Below are 22,594 nucleotides of genomic sequence, written 5' to 3'. Positions count from 1 at the left end.
CCAGGTGCCCCTAACGCTAAATATTTTTAATTTTTTCCATATAAGAACTTTTATTTATACCATCAAATTTTCTTCTCTTAAAGAAAAATACGTACAGTATTGCTGCATGTGAGAATCAGATGTCAAATTAATTTAATTAAATGAAAGCCCAACAGCAGTTCCATAATAAAATACAAGTATTTCATGTTTAGTGATCTTTTCTTCTGTTCTCCATTAACTTACCTCTGTAGATGTTTTGTGTTTTGATTATAGTCTGCCCGTGGCATTGGAATGAATGGAAATAACACAGCAGCAGGGAAAAGAGTAGGTAAGCTACAGATAATTGTGAAAATATAAGCCTAACAATCACTTCATTATGCATACTGTTTTTTTCAGACAGAAATAAGAGGAAGGTTCTTTGTGGTATGTATGGAGTAAACTCTCCCTAAACTTTGTTCCACTGAGGAAAATGGCTATTAGAACTGACTGTAGAACATACTTGAAGAATAAAACAAAAATTGAAATTGAGGTCTCTGTTGCCTGGGGAAAGATATAGTCTAAGTGAAAAGACAGGAAGGATGAAGAATTAATGTGTAATTCCACAACCCTCTGTCACTGGCCACTCTAGAGCCATGCTGGGCTGCTGGTTGGGTTTCGAAAGAGTATCCTAGAGAGGTGTTTCTTGACATCATAATCCAATATGAAGGAGAGTAGGAAGAGCTCCTTTTGATGAACTAATTATTTCTGGATAAAAGAAAAAGACGGTCCTTGAATCAGCCCTTTCCAAAGCACAGTAGCAGAAGTAGCTGCAACATTGGCACTCCTTTCTGCCAATAACACCTTAAAGGTGCATTGGCCAGTCCTAATCTCCAAGGAAGCCATTATGATCATCATCTTTTGAAATTTTAGACTCAGACTAGGGGTGGGAGCTCATTACCAAAGATGTACCACCTTTCTAGCCTCAGGGTTCTAAAGGATACTTTATATGAAAGTATATAAAACTGATGTCACAACCAATGTAATATATATTATGGTTATCACATGAGTTTTATGCCTTTAAAGAGTACTTAGGGTTTATTTTTCACTTCTACATAAGGCCCAGAGTTTTAAAGTCTTAATATATCGATGTTTTTTCAATTTTTTAATTGTGGTAAAATATACATAACATAAAATTTACCGTCTTAACCATTTTTAAGTGTATAACTCAATGCCATTATATAAAACATTCACATTGTTGGGCAACCATCACCACCATCCATCTCCAGAATTCTTTTTATCTTGAAAACTTGTACCCATTTTTAAGTCCTCATCCCCCTGCCCCGCTCACCCCAGCCTCTAGCAGCCATGATTCTATTTTCTGTCTAATTCTAATTCCTTGAAGTACCTCATATAAGTGGAATCATACAGCATTTGTTTTTTTGTGTGTACCTGACTTCACTTAGCACTGTGTCCCCAAGGTTCATCCATATTGTAGCATGTGTCAGAGTTTCCATACTTTTTAAGACTGAATAATATTTCATTGTATGTATATACAGCATTTTGCTTATCCATGTATCTGTGGATGGAGACTTGTGTTGCTTCCACATTTCAGCTCTTGTGAATACTGCTGTTATGAACATGGGTGCCCCAATATCTCTTTGAGACCCTGCTTTTCATTTTTTTGAGTATATACTCAGAAGTGGAATTGCTGGCTCACATGTTTATTCAATTTTTAATTTTTTGAGTAACTGCCATACAGTTTTCCATAGTGGCTGCACTATTTTACATTACCACCAACAGTGTATTAGGTTTCCAGTTTCTCCATATTCTTACCAATACTTGTTATCTTCTGTTTTGCTTGTTTGTTTGTTTTTGATAATTGACATCCCAATAGGTATGAGGTAGTATCTCACTGTGGTTTTGGTTTGCATTTCCCTGATGATTAGTGATGTTGAGTATATTTTTATGTGCTTAGCCTTTTGTACATCTTCGGAGAAATGTCTGTTCAAATATGTTGCCCATTTTTAAATTGGGTTGTTTCATTTTTTATTGCTGAGTTTTAGGTGTTCTCATTCTGGATACTGGTCTCTTTATCAGATATGTGATTGGCAAATATTTTCTTCTAAATATTTCTCCCTTTTTTATTCTACTGATAGTGTCTTTTGATGCACAATAGTTTTTAATTTTCATGCAGTCCATGTTGTTGGTGTTTTCCTTTGTTGCCTGTGCCTATGGTATTGTGTCCAATAAATCATTGCCAAGTCCAACTTCATGAAGTTTTCCTCCTATATTTTACTCTAAGAGTTTTATGTATGTCTTCCAGGTAGGTCTTTGATACATTTTGAATTAATTTTTTAATGTATATATTTTTGTATATATGGTGTAATATAAGGGTCCAACTTTATTCTTTTTCATGTGTATATCCAGTTTTCCCAGTGCCATTCATTATGTGTATATCCAGTTTTCCCAGTGCCATTCGTTAAAAAGACTGTCCTTTCCCCATTGTCTTGGGTATCCTTGTCAAAAATCATTTCATCCTATATGTGAGGGTTTATTTCTGGGTTCTTTATTGCCTGTCTTTATGCCAATACCACACACTATAATTTATCTACTTTTAACTCTAATTTGAGCTTCTGTGCTTTTTCATTTCTCTTCTCACCCTTCCTCTGAAATAGTTGATGCTGTGGTCACCAAAGATAACCACAATTTCAATCCAGTGGATGCTTCTGTATCCTCATCTTGTTTGATTCTTGTGGGCCTCCTTCTTGAAATAGTTTCTTTTCCTTTGTTTCTCTCTGTTTCCTTTCTTTCTTTCTTTCTTTCTTTCTTTCTTTCTTTCTTTCTTTCTTCTTCTTCTTCTTCTTCTTCTTCTTCTTCTTCTTCTTCTTCTTTTTCTTCTTCTTCTTTTATTCTGGGCTATCATATTGCTGTAGAGTTTTGTTTTTGTTTCATTTTGTTAAACCTGATTTTCTTTTTCTTTACTTGTTTTACCAGCCCTCTGCTTGTCCCCAGGTATACATTCTTTTGGTTAATTTTGTTTAAGTCAAGCCATCAACTACTGCCTGCAGTGATGATTACCCAAACAAGGGCCATGTAACTTGCTGCCATTTCCTTTCAGTAATAACTGTATCATTCTGAATGTCCTTGAAGAGTCCATGAGAGTTTTGGTATACATTTTATTTAATTAATTTGTTAAATTCTTCTACTGGTTTTCTTTGCTTTTTACTATAGGGTCTCCCTTGGAAATCTTACCCATCCTCATAGTTCCAGTTATCATTTTTAGACATATGATTACCAAATTTTAGACATATGATTTTAGACATATGATTGCACCTGGAAATGAAATAGAGGTTGAAATAGAGCATTTTATTTTATTTTATTTTATTTTATTTTATTTTATTTTATTTATTTTTAAATTTATTTATTTGAGTTCAAGTTAGTTAACATACAGTGTAATATTGGTTTCTGGAGTAGAACCCAGTGATTCAAACTTACGTATAACACCCAGTTCTCATCCCAACAAGTGCCCTCCTTAATGCACATCACCCATTTAGAATTTTTAGAAGCAATTGCACCTGTGAATGGGTCTAGTGCTTCATTCAGAGTGGGTATGATGTGGTAAGTGACAGAAAACAACTCTGGAAAGTTGGAAAGGTATCATATTGGACATACAAACTCTGAATGCCAGTCTGAAGAATAGTAGCAAACCTATATATTAGTGATGGGTCCTGACTTGGAGTAGGTAACTAATAAATGGTTTTCTCCGGTAGGTAGAAGCACGTATAGAAACTATTCTTGTAGGAGAAGACTGCAGTTGTGTGTCTGTGCCAACTCGTACTGTGTCTTGTGTTTCTGCACATTCAAAAAGAGTTCTTGAATGAAAAAAGTTTGGGAAACATTGAGTTAAGCAGTTCCAAGGAAAGAAAAAAGGAAAATATGACTACACTGAACTAATTAAATAATTATCATTAGATTATTCCATTGAGGAAGAATATCCTAAACCTGAATTTCGAAGATAATTACAATCAGATGAGCTTCCAGAAGATATCTGGTATTATATGCCTTTCCTCTGTGACCTGTGCAAATGCTTATTTTCGTTTTTTAAGAAGTGGAAAGTACACCTTTGTTCTTGATAACTCTTAAGTGCACTTGAAGAAGAAAGTGCTAATTGAGTTGGTGCCAGGGCACCACTGGGAATCATTCACTTAGTTGTTTTCAATTTTGTTTCTACCATTAGGAGTCATTCAGTTAGTTTCCAATTTGGGGCAAGATCTAGGAAATGGGAAGGTATTTCAGACTGGTAATAAAGCTGACTTAAAGTTACTGGGTTTGTATATCCAGCATCCTTTCTGGGTGGCAAAAGGCATAGCACCAATTCATTGTAATTCCAGTTTTTTGAACCCTTGAAGGATCTTCAAAGACTTTTAGCTGCCATATAAACATTAAGCCGAGGTCTCTCAAACCTTTTTTAAATAGTGGAGAATAGGCACCAGTACCACCTAGACCCAGCATTTTTCTTCTCATTCCTTCCCCTTGTTCTGTTTTCTTTGTTTGCCTTTTGCTTCTTGGCCTTTTAGTGCCACCAAGCACCATGTGCTTGTACTGTTATTATAACAACTGTGGATGGTGACTTTGAGCCTCTCTGCTTGAGTCAGGTTTGTTGGAATTTTGCTCAGTTGTAAGAGAATTTCACCTACTAGTTAAAGAAATTGATTTAATTATTCTTATGTAATAACAGATATGCTGTTTTTTAAACATAAAATCATTACAGTAGTACAAAATTCAGTAACTATTTTTTGGAAAGGTAGTACTGTGAAATTGAGCAGTGCACCATGTTAGTCACTATTGATAATATGGTATTTTATATAATTACAACATTTAAAAATTTCAGGATGCTTTTTACATGTGAGAACTGAATTGACCTTAAAACACTTAGAAACATAAGGGAGAAAACCACGTTATGTTATCTTAAAAATGGGGGTGCCTAGGTAGCTCAGTTGGTTAAGCATCCGATTTCATCTCAGGTCATGATCTCATGGTTCGTGGGTTTGAGTCCCGCGTCGGGCTCTGTGCTGACAACTCTAGAGCCTGGAGCCTGCTTCGGATCCTGTGTCTCCCTGTCTCTCTGCTCTTCCCCACTTGTGCTCTGTCTCTCTCTGTCTCTCAAAAATGAATAAATGTTAAAAAAAAATTTTTTAAAGAACAAATTGGAGTTTTGAAAGAATAAATAACTTGCCTGTGGTTTGACAACTGTAATTTCAATGATGTAATCAGGACTAAAAGACCAGTTTCTTGATACTCTGGTGCTCCTTCTTGGCGTAAAAGAATAGGGTGTTTGTATTACATATACATTGTTTCTCAGAGGCCTGATAAGAATGATTTTGAACCAGACTTTTTCTTAATTCTCTGTCAAGGTTTGGTGTACTTTACAATTACTGATTGCCCTTAGAAATAATCAGAAAAATACTGGTGTGTACAGAAGCCCTAAAAATGTAAGTCTCAGTCAGTAGAAACCCACCTCATCTTTAAAAATATAACAGTTCTACTGTATCCTTACTTGTAGATTTTGTAGATAATTTTGGATATAAATATAGCACAAATTAATTTTTTATGGCCAAGAAATTTGTTGTGATGGGGTTGTGTTTTGTGTTTTGCTTAATACTATTTCACATTTAACATTTTATGCCTGTAGTAATCAAGGTGTCCTTTCATTAATCAGGAGAATGTACTCATCACCTCCCACCCGTGAAAGCCCCAGTTCAAACAAAGAAGAAAGCAGCAAAGCATTGTTTTCTCTGTGGAAAGAAAACTGGACTGGCTACTAGCTACGAATGCAGGCAGGTTGGCTGACTGGAAAAGCTGAGATGCTTTTTTTGTGGTGACCCAGCATGGGGATACAATATAAAACCTTCTTTAAATTGGCTATTCGTAACATCATTAAGATGATGTTCAGATGGTAGCCCTTATTTGAGCTCCTAAGTGGCTGAAGTAAGGGCGAAGTAGACAGCTCATGAGTTTATAAATCATGAGATCCTCTCCTGCCCTCCAAGTTGGGAGATTTAAACCAGTGGCAGAGTGTACTTTGTCTTATGATAGATATGCGTGGTTTTTGTTTGAATGCAACTTGGAAGAATCCCTCCTCCAAGGTTCTTTTTTAAATTGAACAACAACAAAAAAATTTAAAGTAAATGTACTATTAATTTTAATGATTATATGGTACAGTTTTATTTCAAAACAGAGGAATAATCTATTCACAAAAAGTAATGAATTTTCTCATAATTATTTCTTTCATTAGCATTGATTAATATCAATCAATCACTCTGGGGATCGTGTCTGCCCTTAGTTTTGAGTCCAGGCATTAAAAACAACTGCTGCTTTTTAGAGTGCATTCTGTTCAGATAGAAACAGTTCATCTTGTTGCGAGAAACATTTTAAAAATCCTTTTATGACATAGTTAGGTTTTACGTAATTTTTTTTTGAGACCGAATTTGTTAGAAATTCAGTTCTCCCAGGTTTACTAGATACAAGAGAAATGGTAGATATATATATCAGCTTTTGCAATTTTACCATTTCATAAAAATCTATATCCTGTTTCATTTCATAATAGATCCTTTATTTTAAACTTTCATATTCATGGACAGTTAATTCTCTTTGGGGGGCACTTGTGCTGGTTTATGAGTGCAAGGGAAATGTCAGTGCTGAAAATTGCTAAAGAGAACCACAGGGCTCCTGTTGGATACTGGAAGTCAAGCTCTCATCTCCCAAGGAGATGAGCCTCTCTAAAATGTGACTATTCACATGAACTTTTTTGTGCTTTAGATGTGGAAACAACTTCTGTGCATCTCATCGTTATGCAGAAACTCACGGCTGCACCTATGATTACAAGAGTGCAGGGAGGAGATACTTACAGGAGGCAAATCCTGTGGTTAACGCACCCAAACTTCCAAAAATCTAGCTCTTGCTCTGCGCCTGGGAATTGTATTACAGTGACAGAAGAAATACTGTTCAGACTGCATTATATCTGTTCGACTCCAAAAGATTTGCCAAATGAAAAAAGCATACGGTGCTCACTGTTGGAGAAAGAATGCTACTATATTTGACATCTTTATTCTTTGGTCAATCAAATGTTTTAAAAGTAGTTTTAAAAACTTTAAACTATAATGATTTAACTTTGTTACTGCATGTCTTGTGTTAAGTATTTTATATTTGACATTGCAATTTTACTAGACAAGTCTTCAAAAGATGCACTTTAGGAAGTTATCACTGACTATGTAAACCAGCTTCCACAGTGTACAGAAATGTGCCGTCACGTAATGGCTCTACTCAAATCCACCACTTTTTTGAGGGGGGTGGGTGGGTGGTGGAGATTTTTTTTTTTTAATCCCATGTGAAAATTTATTGAATTTACTAACAAGTTCCTTTTATTTCAAACTACTTTTTATAAAAACATTTCATTTCCCAGTGTAGTTTTAACACACATATTTCTTCCATATTCAGATTGGCATTCAGATATGTATCCATTCATAAAACACATCATGTTAAACATACTATATATTTCTTAAAAGATACTTTTTTGAATGGCAGTTTTACAATAGAAGGCGTCTCACTTGTTGCCATTAAATATAGAATCCACCTTTTCACTTTTTGAAAAATGGCTATATTTAAAACAAAATCTCATATTTTGGTTTGTTTTTCTTATATGTTGAGTGCTATTACCAGGAGAAATTCAAATAAATATTCAATTTCATTATGAGTTTGATTATTTGATTATGTACAATACTTTTTTCTTTTATAAAGACCTAAAAAAATGTTTTTTTATGTTTATCTTTGAGAGAAAGAGAGAGCACGAGCAGGGGAGGGGTAGAGAGCAAGGCAGACAGAGAATCTGAAGCAGGCTCCAGGCTCTGAGCTATCAGCACAGAGCCCGACCCGGGGCTTGAACTCATGAGCAGTGAGATCATGACCCGAGCCGAAGTTGGACACTCAACCAACTGAGCTACCCAGGTGCCCTAAGACTTTTTTAAAGAAAACTATTAAATAAATCAATAATTTATTCTACTTGGAAAAAGTGACTCTTAAGAATAAAGGTATTCGTTTAAGGTATAAGGGCCCTGCTCCCCAGATGTAACCAATACACTGTTCAAACTTTTGGGAGTTCACTTGCTTCATGGAAGCTTAGTTGAATCTGATCCTGAACCCTGGTAAACAGCTGGCAGGCAACCCAGATAGACTTTGCAACTCTAGCCCAACCCCAGTGGGATCTAAAGTGGTTCCAGAAAGCTAATTTAGGGTGCTCGACAGGGTATCTTTCTCCATGCAAAGCTGAGCGAACTAGACATTACCTCCATACTCCCAATTTTTATTAGTATGCTAGTCTGCTGAGACTGCCCTACCAAAGTATGCTTAGACTGGGTGGCTTAAACAACAGAAATTAATTTTCTCACAGTTTCTAGAGGCTGGAAGTCCCAGATCAAGGTTCCTCAGGGTGGTTTCCTGGTAAGATTGCTTCTTCCTGGCTTTTGGAGGGGTGTCTTCTCATTGTGTGCCTTTCCTTGGTGTGCAGACACGTGGAGCTCTCTGGTGTCTCTTCTTTTAAGGACACTAATCCTATGGGATCAGGGCCCCACTCATATGACTTCCCTTAATCTCAATTACTTCCTTAAATCCAGATACAGCCATACTGGGGGTTAAGGTTTAACATACGAATTTGGAGGACACATACATTTAGTCCATACAGTCCATTCTTTTTAGTTATATCACTTATCTGAAATTCACCTACTCCTCTGCAGTTACCCTAGTCCATATTACCATAGGCTTCACCTGACCTATTGTAACTGCTGCCTAACTAGACTTCTTGAATTAGTTCTGTGGTCCTTTATATGATCCCATATTCTACACTTCAACTGTAGTGAGCTTGAAAAAATTGAGCATATCAATGGTTGAAATATATCAGTAACTTCTTCTTTTCTTAGATTAAAATGACCCAAATTCTTAATCATTCTTCCTAGTAAGGCCCCTGTGATCTGGCCCCCATCAATTTCTCCAGCCTCAAATTGCACTCTTTCTCCCAACTTTCTGGAATTTGCCCACAATGACTTTCTTTTAGTTTTCTCAGCCAGTTTCTCCTTAATGACTACTGGTTTTTCAGATGCTGACTCCATCACTACTTTTGGAAGAAAGCCTTCCCTCATGTATTCTTGTCTAGTACCCTTCCTCATCCTACCATATACTTTTCCTTCATGGAACCTGCCACAGTATCATTTTGACTTTGAATTGCACAAGATGGCAAGTCCATTGGAGCATCTGTTAGGTGTCAGGCACCATTGTTAAGTGCTGTAGATGTAGTGCTCCACTAAACATCCCTGCTTTTATTGCATGCTTACATTCTAGGGGAAAAATAAATACAAGAATATTCCAGATGGAGTATCAGTATGTTAGGATGCTGTATTCATTTACTAGTGCTACCATAACAAAGTACCACAGACTGGGGGGCTTACACAACAGATCTATTTTCTCACAATTCTGGAGGCTAGAAGTCAGAGATCCAGGAGTTGGCAGGGTCGGTTTCTTCTGAGAATGTCTTCGGTTTGCAGATAGCCAGCCACCTTCTCCCTGTGACATCACATGGTCTTCCCTCTATGCACAGCTGTGTTCTAGTCTCTTCTTATGTGGACACCAATCTTACTGGATCAGGACCACCCTAATGACCTTATCTTGCGGGCACACAGCACAGCAGATGAGTAATGGAAACAGGAAAGTTTGTTAAAGCGGAAACTGTATGATGAGATATGAGAGCCGGCAAGGTAGAGAGCTATGTGCTCTGAGGGTTGGGTTTATTGACAGTTCTTAACTAGGGGGCGGAATCGTTGTTACTTTGGGTGAGAAGCAGAGTTTCTCACTTTTTCTTTCTAATTTGGTCATGGGTTTCCTGTCACAGCATCCTCCATCTTGGGTCTGTCTGGTTTGATCTGGTTTCTTGTGGAGTGCTGCCAGGACAAGCCTCTGACTTTCCCTGATAGCTGGTCAGGACTTCCTTTTTGCTGGCCTCCAGGTATCCTGTTAGAACCTAACTGCCTATTCTAACACTGTCTCCAGTACAGTCCCAATATGAGGTACTGGGGGTTAGGAGTTCAACGTATAAATTTTATGGAAACCTGAACCAGAACAGAATAGATTCTATATATTGCTGTGATAACAAATTAACCCCCAAAGTTCTGTGGTTTAGCACAACAAAGTTTATTCCTCACCCACGCAAAATTGTGAGTCAGGCAACTTCCCAGGGTAGCTGATGAGGAGATTCAGGCTGATTCTCTAAGATTGCTGCAGCTGGGGGGTGGGGGGGGGGGGGGGAAAGCTAGAGGTTTCACATTGACTTTTAAATGATTTTATCTAGAAGTGTATTATATTCTGCTCCTAGCCCATTGGTTAGAACTAGTCTTATGGCTTTACCCATTTGCCAGAGTTATGGTGGTGGGGAATGGATATTTAATGAGCTGTAAAGGCTCTGCCACAGATGGTAATAAGTGCTAAGAACAAAAACCAAGCACAATAGGGTGACATAGATAGGACTGTTGTTTTAGAAAGGGTAGTCAGAAACATCCTGTGGGATGACCCTATTGAGTAGAGGCAGACGGAGATAGAAGTTTTTTGAATACATGGCAAGGGAGGTGGGCAGGACAGCAAGAGAGAGACTGCCACAAGGCAGTGCTGGGGGGCTGTTGTTAAGGGGAAGGTGAGGAGGTATCGAAATGTATGGAATTTTCCTTTTTTGGTACCTGTGTCCTGGTGTAAGTAACCCATTGGTCAGCTAGGGCTTATGGATATTTTGAGGTGGGTCACCTAATGGGCCTGTTTGTATTCGGCTTACTCAGGTTTCCATTGCTCAAGCTGGTTGCCTAAAGGCACCCTCTGTACATCCACTGTGAGAAAGTTACACTTAAGTAAAGTCACAAAGGAAGTGAGGAAATGGGAGAAAGTGTTCCATATCTGAGGAAACCAAGAAATGGCAAGGAAGCTAGGCAGCTGGAGCAAAGCAAGTGAGAGGGACAACAGGAAATAAGGGGCTACATCATGGAGGATGTGATAGGCATGAACTTTGGATTTTATTCTGAATTAGGAAAATACTGGGGGGTTACGTAATTGGACTCTCACTCTCATGATTGTGTAAAGAAAAGACTGGATGGAAGTCTTCCAAAGATGGAAGTCAGGAGACAGTGATCATCCATGTGGGAAATCATGGGGCTGGAGCTTGGGCTGATGCTGGGATACAGCACTCTCCTGGATGGTTTTTACCCCTTCTCTCCTCAAACCACCAGCACTCCTCTCCCTGTCCTCACTCTCAGCTTCTTGTTTTATTAAACTGGCAACAATTGGAAAATAAATTCTATATGCATCTAACAGCAAATGTACTGTGCCTTTCCATTCCCCTTGCTCGCCTGTCTATGGATGACCCCACCAGCCAACTCAAGGACTTCCTTCCTACAGTGGTCACTGTCTCCTGCATTGATATTTTCTCATCACTGGACCATTTCTATTAGCATATAAATATTTAAGCAAAACTTTAACCCCCACATCTCTTGCTTGCTGATGTCTCATTCCCGTGCTCGTCTTTACAGCAAAATCTGCTTGCTGTCACCAGTTACTATCTCTGCAATAAGGCTTGTATCCCTGCCACTTTATCTTAATTGCTCCGTTCTCAAGCTCTCAAAGATCTCTCCACTGGCAAATCCAAAGGTCAGTTCTCATTTTACTCAACTTCTCAGCAGCAAAGGAAATGACATGCTGAGGCACTTCCTTCTCCCTAAAAAATTGTCTTCGCTTAGACTTTAGGACTCCTCTGTTTTGTTTCTCCTTTTATCTCTGGCTGCTCCTACTATGTTTCCTTTGCTTACTCTTCCCTTCTCTGAAGTGCTACACAAGCAGCCTTTGGATCTTTTCTTTTTCCTCCAGTTATGCAATCAATGTCCTAGGTCAGCAACTTTCAGTGATTTTCAAACTGTAAGGCCACACTGTTACTTGGTTAAAAAGTCAATTGAGTTGGGAGAAGTTTTTAAAAAGTGGAACAGAATAAAGTGGAAAAGAAATAGCGAATTATACATTGGGAGGTGAATTTGCTTCTTGAAACTTTTTAAGTTATCTACATGTATTTGGTCAGTATGGGAACTATTCTGTATCCTGGGTTGAGGTCAGAAGGTATAAAGTTACTGCTCTGTGTGATCTCATTTAATTTTGTGGCTTTAAATACCACTGACCAATCAATTTATGTCTCTGTATCTCTCCCCAGAATTTTAGTGTCTTCTATGCATTTTCTAACTGTACATCTCTATTTGGATGGCTAATGGGCATGCCAAATTTAGCATGTCCAAAATAAAATTCTTGATTCCCCCCCCCCAAGTCTGCACATATCCTTTGTTGATTTTAAAAATAAAAGCCAGTTACTTTACCAGCAAAAATAAATTTATTTGGGAATAGCAGAGAATTGAAATTCAGGACAAACAAGATACAGCAGAAATCTTAGGGTAGTCTAGCGAAGGAGAGGAACATTATTTTATGGAGATGAAGGAGGAAGCTAGGAGGGGTTGTTTTGAACAAAAATCCATTGGAGAAAAGAAAGAATTCAGGGTGACAAGGGTTTCTCATTGGCTGAATTTCTGGTTTAGTCAATTTCTCATAGGAGATGCACTGTTCATCTTTTCCTACTGGGACCTGTAACTGATGATTCTTTCTTGTTATCCCTTCTTCTATTGATTATTCTTCCAGTAATTGATGAGGAGTCATATGGCACAAGAGCTCCCCCTTCTGGTCTCCCAACTCCATTTTAGTGAGGTTTCCCTTTATTAATTTTCACACCTTTCTCCATCTAAGTAAATGACAGTTCCATTTTTTTGGTTGCACAGGCCAAAAACCTTGGAGTTCCTTCACTCTCCTCTCTTAGTATACATCTAATCAATCTGAATATCTCATTGGTCCTACTTTGGAATATATCAAACACTATGTGAAGCAAAATTGTCATTTAGCATAGCATAGGAAGGCCAAAATCAAAGAATAAACAGATATAGTGAAACCACATTTTTATGGTTATTAATAAAAAGGAAAGGCATTTACACTTGGAATCAGGAAACGGAATTCAAGACTGGCTCTACCACATCATAGCTCTGTAACACCTTAGCAGGTTATTATTCACCTCTTTCTCTGTTTGCAGATCCCCTGTTATTCCTTACATTCATCATTCTAGTGAGAACACTAGTACACCCACTGTGTTGCATGATATGCTGTTACAGAGTCGTATATAATTAAAGTATATCTTATCCTACTTACCAATGTATTTTGTTTGCCAGGAGACCCTAACTGAAAAACTAGAAATGGTTAGATATGTTCAGCCATTTGGTGGGGACTTCTTTCTTTCCTACAAACTCTCAGAGAGGGTAGGCAATTTCCTTCCCCATGTGGGCTGGAGCAGTAGAGAGCCCAGTAGTATATACTAGGAATCCCCATCACCACAAACAGGATGTGGAATTAACCTGCTGTCATAAAGCCAGTACACCCCTTGGGGTGAGTACCTGGTACCCATGAACAGTTGCCTTATTGGTAGCCGTCCATTCTAAGTGCAAAGATTTCTTTTTGGTTGTGCTTAGTTTCCTTGCTGACAATGATCAACTCCAGTCCAGGTGGTGAGAATCCAGACCCAGGACCTGAACAAGTTCAAGTTGTCATTTCTCCTTCCCTCAGGACTCTGACCTCCTCTATCACTACCCTGTTGCCAAAGGTCATATATGGTTAACATTTATTGAGCACTGTATGTATTGGGCACTTTAAAGTAAGGTGCCAGCATTATTTCATTTCATCTTCATAACGATTCAGTAGATACTATCTTTTAAGTAGATGAAGAGGTTCAGAAAGGTTAAGTAAATTGCCTAGATAGTATGGCTGAGCCAGGACTCATCCTAGCATTGTTTCCATGAGTTCTGCCTAACTGCAGATCCCTCTGGATCTATGAAGGGTCTTTGCCACTTCCTACAGATTCACATTGATAGGTTAACCAACTTTTTTGCTTCTCCAGCATGGTCTAGGCATAAGGTATACCACTGAAAGATACTATCCTGCCTTCACAGAACATTTGCTGCCAGAAGCAGCAGAAAAAGTCAAGCAGGCTGTGGCAACTGGACTTGTAACCTATTTTCCATAGTAAAAGATGAGTATGGAGAAAAACTCATCACTGTATTTTCTACTATTTGTATTATTGCATTCTAGGTGTGTTAAAGAAGAGGATACTTGACCTTGTACTGACCTGGAGGATATTTTGAGCCCACTGTTCTGACCCTGTCAATTTGCTCTTAGCCAGGTATGCAAAGTGATCAGGATTGTATGGAAGAGTTAATTATGCAACAGATCACTCCTGGACAACAGAACAATTCTGAAATATTTGAAGGTATTTGCGAATAAGTCACTCATGAATTTACGAAGAAATTGTACAAATTATTAGTCTCTTAGGCAATTAATAATGAATACTCTGAGAGAAATTGCCAGTGGCTGAAACTTTATTTATGTAAAGTCTGATGTAGGAAAACGACTTGGTAGAAATAGTTACTAAAGACAAAGTAAAAGCTATAATCGGGAAAGTCTGATGTGGACAAAGCTGAATGCTGAATAAAATGCTTATTTAGATGTTTGTATTTACACATACCAAGTCTGAGCCTCATGAAAATTATAGTACAATAGAATTTAAAATAAAAGTTGAAAGTCCCACAAGCCTTCCTCACACCCTTTGTTTGATGGGGGTGAGGATGGAGTACGCTGTGGAATAGCCATTCACTCCAGATTAGGGAGCGAAAGCAAACCAAAGAGTTCGTTAGGGTAAACAAAACTACTATTGCCTATGCTCTTCTGGGCATTCGTTTGCTACCGTTACCTAAGGTAGTATTTTCATTTTTCCCTCCAAGTTCAACATCAGAATACCGGACTGAAATAATATACGCGGTCAAGTCCAGGGGTCACAAAGGGACGAAGCCGGAGTGGTGGGGGGGCTTCCCTCTTCCGCGTCCGGACTGGGGAGGACGCGCCGGGTCTTGCCCCCACACCGCTGTAAGACCAGAAGAGCGCAGAAGATCCGCGCCACCGCCGCTGCCGCCCACCCCTTAGCGCGGCGTCGTTGCCGGGCAACACCTCCACAACTCCGCCCCTTGGCGGACACGTGACGCGCGTGTCACGTGACGGGCCAGCGGCGTCCTCCCGCAGAGGGGTGTAAACAGGCCCGGTGGTGGCCGAGCTGCGGCCCTGCTGTGTCCTGGTGTCCGGCATGCTTCAGGCGAGGCGGGGCGGCCCAGCCGCGAGCTCAGCGCCCACCTGAGGTAACCCTTGCGGCCTTGGGACGGGCGTACCTTACGCCGCGCGCAGTCGCTGCTGCCCGCCGCCGACGAGGCCGGCCGAGCCCCGGACCCCGGCAGGGGGTGTGGCTGCCGGCGGTGCCGTCCACGACAGGTGGGTTGGGCAGGGGCGGCCGCCGAGCTCTGCACGGCTCTGGGTCGCGGCCTCCGCGCGGAGCCGGCCGAAAAGTGGCAGCGACCCCGGGCTGTGGGCCCTTCCGCCCCGGCTGCTCGAGGCTGCCCGAGGCTACTCTCCGGGCCGCGCCGAACCGAGGGCCGCAGGATCCGTGGGGGCGCTGAGGACCCTGGGCTGCCAGCGTGGAGTCCCAGTTGAAGCCTGGCCTGGCCCTTGCGGGCTGTGAGACCTTGGCCAAGTCAGCCTCAGCCCTCGCCCTGGCCTGAGTTTCCACATCTGTAATGAATGTCTGGACTAGATGATCTGTGAGGACCTGCCACTTCTGACGTGTGTGATCTCGAGACACCCGCATACTTTGGAAGCTGCCAGAGGGAACACTTAGGTAGATATTTGTCTTTTAATTGCTAAGTTCCTGTTTGTCTTTAAATTTTCCACCTGACACGATTTGGATTCTTACTCACCTGGGTGAAGTTTTTAATAGAAAACTTACTAGACAAAGTCGTAATGGTTTATGTTACTGCGTTTCTTTTCAGGCGTTTTTGATGCAACAAACCCTTTTTTGAACCTCTTCTGGAAGCCCAGTTAGTTAAAAAAAAAAAAAAAAAAGATAAAAACGAAACCTTTTTTCTGCCTCGCTGTCTTCCTGTTCCACTGCACCACCTCTAAGGGCCCCCAGGGATCACAGGCTGAGAAGCATTGGTATACTGTTGGGGAAATGTTTTGAGTGTTAATTTGATAGGCTCTGGATGGATCTTTTGCTTATGTGGAGTTTTCTATTATTTTTCCTTCGATTTTGTTCGACTGTATGTCATGCAATTAGACAATTTAGTATATTCCTCATATAGATTTGGGAAAGGCCCTCCCAAATTTCCAATGGACGTTTCCCTTTCCATCTTTTCTTGCATTCCAGGCCCAAGGCAAGTAAGTGTGTGTTTATAATAGTGAGACCTTATGCGCATTGCTCGTTGTTGCTCAGGTGTAGAATGGGAGCGGAAGGCTTTTTTTTTTTTTTTTTTTTTGCCAAGACTTTTTTTTTTAGACCCAACTGAATGGATTAGGACATTACCTCTGAAAAATACAAAAGTTGAGAGGGTACATGACTTAAAATCGTAGAGTCATGGAATGATATGAATGTATTACAAATTTTGAAACCCTGGAGCAAGAGAATTTTGGATTTTGAGAGAACTGAGTTTAGGAGAAAAGGAGGTCATGTTTCATATGGTGCGTGAACATAGAATATGAAGGGGTGGTCGGTAGACCAAAAATTATAAGGATGATTTTGTTTAAGAGAAATGCTTACTTTTTTGGATTGTTGTTTTCAAGGACTGGGATTGATGAGAGATTTACTGAAACTTGAAGTTTTATATTGAAAGAGGAAAACCATAAACTTTTACAAGTTGTCCACTTGGTGCTTCTGTGAAGTGAGCAAGATTGGAGGTTGAATGGACTATGAATGGAACCCAAGGTGACCTAGCAGAATATGTTTTCTCTTTTCTTTTTTTTTAAAAATTTTTTTTTTAACGTTTTATTTATTTTCGAGACAGGGAGAGACAGAGCATGAACGGGGAGGGTCAGAGAGAGAGGGAGACACAGAATCTGAAACAGGCTCCAGGTTCTGAGCAGTCAGCACAGAGCCCGACGCGGGGCTCGAACTCACGGACAGTGAGATCGTGACCTGAGCTGAAGTCGGACGCTTAACGGACTGAGCCACCCAGGCGCCCCTGTTTTCTCTTTTCAAAGTAGACCTACTTCCTTGATCTTTGGTGTAGGTCTAGGTAGGTTACTTCTTTCCATCGGGGCTCAGTTTCTATCACAAAGTGAGGAAATTGGATTGATTACTGCTCCATTTTTTTTGGCTTCAATTAGGGTTGCCAGATGAAATACAGCTAACCTAGTTTAAATTTTAATTTCAGATTAACAATGAATAAGTTTTTAGTATAAATATTTCATAAGGCATGCGTTACTAAAAAAAAAAATTGTTTATTTGAAGTTCAAGTTTAACTGGGCTTACTGCATTTTTATTTGCTAAATCTGGCGGCAGCCCTCCTTCCAACATTTTTTGTCTTCTTTAACTTAGCTCCAGGAAGGAATTATAGATGCATAGACAGAAATGAATTGATTCAACCAGTTAAGACTCCCTATTTGTTATCAGCAGTAGTGCCTAGTTTTTGAGAAACAGCTGTTTCACTTGTGGTCTCCATCCCCCCCCAAGCTCCCCCCACCCCATGTATGTCCCTTTTCTGCCGTAAGCACATAATGTTTAGGTTTATACTTTTTGTAGGAAACAATTTAAATATCTGAAAGCAAAAAAAAAAAAAAGTTGTCAAAATTTCTAAAAGTAACAAATTTAGGTCATGAAATAGCATGCACTATTTTTTTTTTCTATAAAAGATAGAACTCTACCTGTTCTCCAGTTACATGATTGACTTCAAGACATGGTCTAAGGCAGTGGACTATTCAGGAAGTTCTTACGCCTCTGATTTGGCCCTCTGTGATTATGGAATGTTAATCAGTATATGCACTATAAATATTTTATATTTTAACCGACCATTGTTAATCTTATCTTTGCTATATTTTGAAGAGTTTCAATGTTGAAATTCTTTTTCAAGGAGTATAATTATTTAATTCCTCAGTTTTTGAGAATTTTAAAGAAGACTAGGCCAGATCTTTACTCACCTCATCTTGAAATTCCTGAATTTTCAGATTCATTCATTCATTCGTTCAATAGTCAACAAAAAACTGAGTGCCTTCTATGAGCAGACTGATGTAATCAGTGTTCTGAATCTTCAGGTACTTATCTTTGACAGAGGAGTTAAATCACATGCATTCCAGGGATAATGTGATGAGGGCCTTGAAGTGATACAAATACTATGGAAATTGAGAGGAGGATGTGCACGCATCAGGCTGATGGATTGAATGGCAGAACCTCCTAGAGGAGATGGTATTTAATCCAGATTGCTGTGGTAAAGGTGGGATCAGGAAGGCAGGCTGACAGAAAGGGAGAAGCAGGAAAAGGCAGAGAATCCATCTTTTCTGTTCTACAAAGCATACACTTCATTGGATTAAAAATAATTGATGATCTTGTTTATATGTAGTTTTTGGTTCACTACGATACTCCTCATCTGCATGAAGTATATTGGGATGAAACTTCTTCAGTGTGTATCTATATTAGAGAGATATTCAGATATTAGTGTAGCTCTCTGAAAAAAATGTTTATGAAATACGTCACACATACAGAAATAAGTAATTTGGATATACAAAGCTCAAAAAATGGAATATTATCAATACCATTGAAACTGTGTGCCTTTTCCTGAATAGACACCTCCCCTTCCATCCCTTTGGAAGTAACCACCAGACTGAATTCTACCATTTCTTTGCTTTTCTTCATAAACTTATTTTATGTGTATACACCCCCCAGAACGTTTACTTTTGAATGTTTTTGAACTTTATATAAATGGCATTGTAGTATGTGGATTTTTTTCTGCGTCTTTTCCACTGAGGTTTCTATGTTTCATTCATGTTTTTTCCTCCAAGTTTCCACCCATGCTAGTTTTTACCAAGTGTAAGCGTTTTGCTGAGGTAAACACCTATGATTGGGATTGTTGCTTGTAGGGGATGGGCCTCTGTAATTTTCCAAGTATTGCCAAATTACTTTCCCTTGTAGTTGTGCTGTTTTACTTTCCTATCCTCATTGTATGAGAGTTCCTACTGATACCCTATCCACATGCTCTCTAGTGTTTACTATGAGCAAATCATATATCTAATAATAAATTTCTAATGGGAGTGTGTAAGGAAGTCTTACACCTCAACAATAAAAGAAGAACTCAATTTAAAAACAAAGGATTTGAATAGACATTTCTTCCGACACGGCATACAAATGACCAATAAGCACCCGAAAAATAGCTTGATCTCATTAGCCACCAAGGAAATGCAAATCAATATCACAGTAAATTACTGTGTTGTACCCACTGGGATGACTATAATCTAAAAGACAGATAATAACAGGTGTTGTAGAGATTGTGGAGAGACTGGAATCTTCATACTCTGTTATTGGGAATGGAAAGGGATGTAGCTCCCTTGGGAAACAGTCCAGTAGTTCCTTAAACAGCTGAACACAGGGATAGCAAATGACATAGCAACCCCACTCCTAGGTTTATACCCAAAGAAAAATGAGAATATATATTTACACCAAAACTTGTATGCAAATGTTTACAGTATCAGTATGCATAGTAGCCAAAAATAAAAGTAACTTAAATGTATACCAGTTGATAAATGGATAAATAAATGGTGGTTTATACATACAGTGGAATGTTACTCAACCATTAAAAGAAACGAAGTACAGATTCGTGCTACAACATAGATAAACTTTGAAGACATTATGCTAAATAATAAAAGCCAGTCACAAAAGGCCACGTTATTTTATGGCTATGTTTATATGAAATGTCCAGAATACACAAATCTATAGAGTCAGAAAATAGATTGGTGATTGCCCAGATCTGGGCATTTGGGGTGGGGGAAGAGGGAAGATTTGCTGCATAATGGATTTCTTTTATGATGATCAATGTCCTAAAATTGATTGTGGTGGTGGTTGCACAATTCTGTGAGTATGCTAAAAGCCGTTGAATTGTACACCTAAAAAAGTCATTGGTGGAAAGAAAGATGTTGAAATAAAACACAAAAAAGGTTGCCATGTTGTGAACAGCCCTAAGGCCCATGCAGTAAAGGATCAAGGCTTGGCCACAGCCACATGAACTTAGAAGCAAATTCCTCCTTCCTTCCTTTTATATAGAGCCAAGCCTTCAGATGATCCTATAGCCTGGCCAACATTTTTTTTTCTTTCCAAGATTTTCTTTAAATTCAAGTTAACATATAGTGTAGTATTGGTTTCACGAGTAGAATTTAGTGATCCACCCCCTACGAATCATCCCCAGTGCTCATCCCAAGTGCCCTCCTTAATGCCCATCACTCATTTAGCCCATACTCCCACCCACAACCCTCAAGCAACCCTCAGTTCTCTATAGTTAAGAGTCTCTTATGGTTTGCCTCCCTCTCTATTTTTGTTTTATTTTGTTTTTCCTTCCCTTTCCTTGTGGTCATCTCTTTTGTTTCTTAAATTCTACATATGAGTGAAATAATATGGCATTTGTCTTTCTCTGACTTCTTTCACTTAACATAATACACTCTAGTTCCATCCCATCTGATTGCAAATGGCAAGATCTCATTCTTTTTGATGGCTGAGTAATATTGTGTGTGTGTGTGTGTGTGTGTGTGTATATATATATATATATATATATATATATATATATATATATATATATATATATATATGCACCTTCTTTATCCATTATCAATTGATGGACATTTGGGCTCTTTCCATAATTTGGCTATTGTTGATAGTGCTGCTATAAACATTGGGGTGCATATGCCTCTTCAAATCAGTATTTTTATATCCTTTGGATAAATACCTGGTAGTGCAATTGCTAGGTGGTAACTTTCTGAGGAACCTCCAGACTTCCAGAGTAGCTACATCAGTTTGCATTCCCACCAACAGTGCAAGAGGGTTCCCCTTTCTCCGCATCCTTGCCAACATCTGTTGTCTGCTGAGTTGTTAATTTTAGCCATTTTGACAGGTGTGAGATGGTATCTCATTGTGGTTTTGATTTGTATTTTCCTGATGATGATGTTGAACATTTTTTCATGTGTCAGTCATGTGTATGTCTTTGGAGAAATGTCTGTTTATGTCTTCTGCCCCTTTCTTAACTGGATTATCTATTTTTTGGGTGTTAAGTTTGGTAAGTTCTTTATAGATTTTGGATACTAACCCTTTATCTGATATGGCATTTGCAAATATCTTCTCCCATTCTGTAGGTTGCCCTTTTGTTTTGTTTTGTTTTCGTTTTGTTGATTGTTTCCTTCGCTGTGCAGAAGCTTTTTATCTTGATGAAGTCCCAATAGTTCATTTTTGCTTTTGTTTCCCTTGCCTCCAGACATGTCTAGTAAGAAGTTGCTCCACTACCCAGCAGTTTTGACTGCAGCCTCATGCAAACGATGAGCTAAGCTGTCTAAATTCCTGACCCAGACTAATTGTTAGATAGTAAATGTTTATTGTTTTAAATGAGTTTTGGGGTACTTTGTTTTGTGCACAATAAATAATACGTGGGCAGTGATTTTGCATTATGTGTTGCCTTTCATTTTGGTGTTGTGGAAAGCTGTGATGGTTAAATTAATAAACTATAATGGACTCTTTTATCATCATTTTGTTAACCACAACTTGTGACTAAGAGTAATTAGTACATTTCTTTAAAAAAATTTTTTTAATGTTTATTATTTTTTGAGAGAGAGAGACAGAGATAGAGAGCAAGCAGGGGAGGGGCAGACAGAGAGGGAGACACAGAATCCGAAGCAGGCTCCAGGGTCTGAGCTGTCAGCACAGAGCCTGACACAGGGCTTGAACTCACAGACTGCGAAATCACGACCTGAGCTGAAGTCACTTAACCGACTGAGCCACCCAGGCGCCCCAAGGGTAATACATTTCTTGAGATATCCTCTAAATTATTGGGGGGGAGGAATTTATGCTTAGAATAGTTTAAATTTGTTTTATTATAGTTTTCTTGTTTTATTATAATTCCCAAACTTTGTAATCCTATGTGATAAATTAATAATCTTTATCAACTAGGACAGGGCACTTCCAAACCATATATCAGTACAGAGTATTTCTCATATTGTCATGATCTTCTGGTAACCATTTTATAAAAATTATGGATGGTATTAATATATTTTAGGCAGATTTGTTTTATTATTTATGGCTTTAGAAAAGCACTCAAAAAATAGTTATTGAGGCAAACTTGAGTTCCCTAGAAGCAGCCTCATTTTACTGAAACCATATGAAAGGAGGTTGAAGAAGACTTTTTTTCTTTTCCTTTGAATATTTCTGAATTTCAGTTGAAGAAAGATTGTTTGACTGTATGGGTAAGGAATTCACAGTGGGTTTTGAAATTTTATTTTATTTTATTTTATTTTATTTTATTTTATTTTATTTTATTTTATTTTATTTTATTTATGCTTATTTGTTTTTTGAGAGAGAGAGAGAGCATGCGCAGTGCAGGGGCAGAGAGAGGGAGAAAGAGAGAGAGAGAAT

At 38.8% G+C, this 22,594-nt stretch overlaps 2 protein-coding genes across 17 annotated transcripts in view; both read left to right on the top strand.

The window, feature by feature from the left end:
* Positions 1–7,705, top strand: part of ZFAND4 (zinc finger AN1-type containing 4) — an 88,060-nt gene extending 80,355 nt beyond the window's left edge. For 6 of the 7 annotated variants that reach the window (XM_060642164.3, XM_060642166.3, XM_060642162.3 and 3 more), the window contains 3 exons: positions 253–307; positions 5,678–5,795; positions 6,778–7,705. In XM_060642164.3, coding sequence (XP_060498147.2) covers positions 253–307; positions 5,678–5,795; positions 6,778–6,913 — 309 coding nt within the window. In that variant the 3' untranslated portion in view covers positions 6,914–7,705. Of the gene's footprint in view, positions 1–252; positions 308–5,677; positions 5,800–6,777 lie in introns of all 7 variants that reach the window. The other variant, XM_060642165.3, reaches the window with a different exon arrangement.
* A 7,449-nt stretch (positions 7,706–15,154) lies between these two features.
* MARCHF8 (membrane associated ring-CH-type finger 8) overlaps positions 15,155–22,594 on the top strand; it is a 123,762-nt gene continuing 116,322 nt past the window's right edge. For 4 of the 10 annotated variants that reach the window (XM_060642159.3, XM_060642145.3, XM_081790505.1 and 1 more), the window contains exon 1: positions 15,156–15,838. The gene's annotated coding sequence lies outside the window, so the exon portion shown is untranslated. Of the gene's footprint in view, positions 15,839–16,779; positions 16,922–22,594 lie in introns of all 10 variants that reach the window. The other 6 variants (XM_060642148.3, XM_081790504.1, XM_078434537.2 and 3 more) reach the window with 6 other exon arrangements.

Source organism: Panthera onca, chromosome D2 (genome assembly GCF_046562875.1).
Source record: "Panthera onca isolate mPanOnc1 chromosome D2, mPanOnc1 haplotype 2, whole genome shotgun sequence".
Lineage (NCBI taxonomy): Eukaryota > Metazoa > Chordata > Mammalia > Carnivora > Felidae > Panthera > Panthera onca.
The sequence above is the reverse complement of the archived record's forward strand: the minus strand, read 5'-3'. Positions and strand labels throughout refer to the sequence as shown.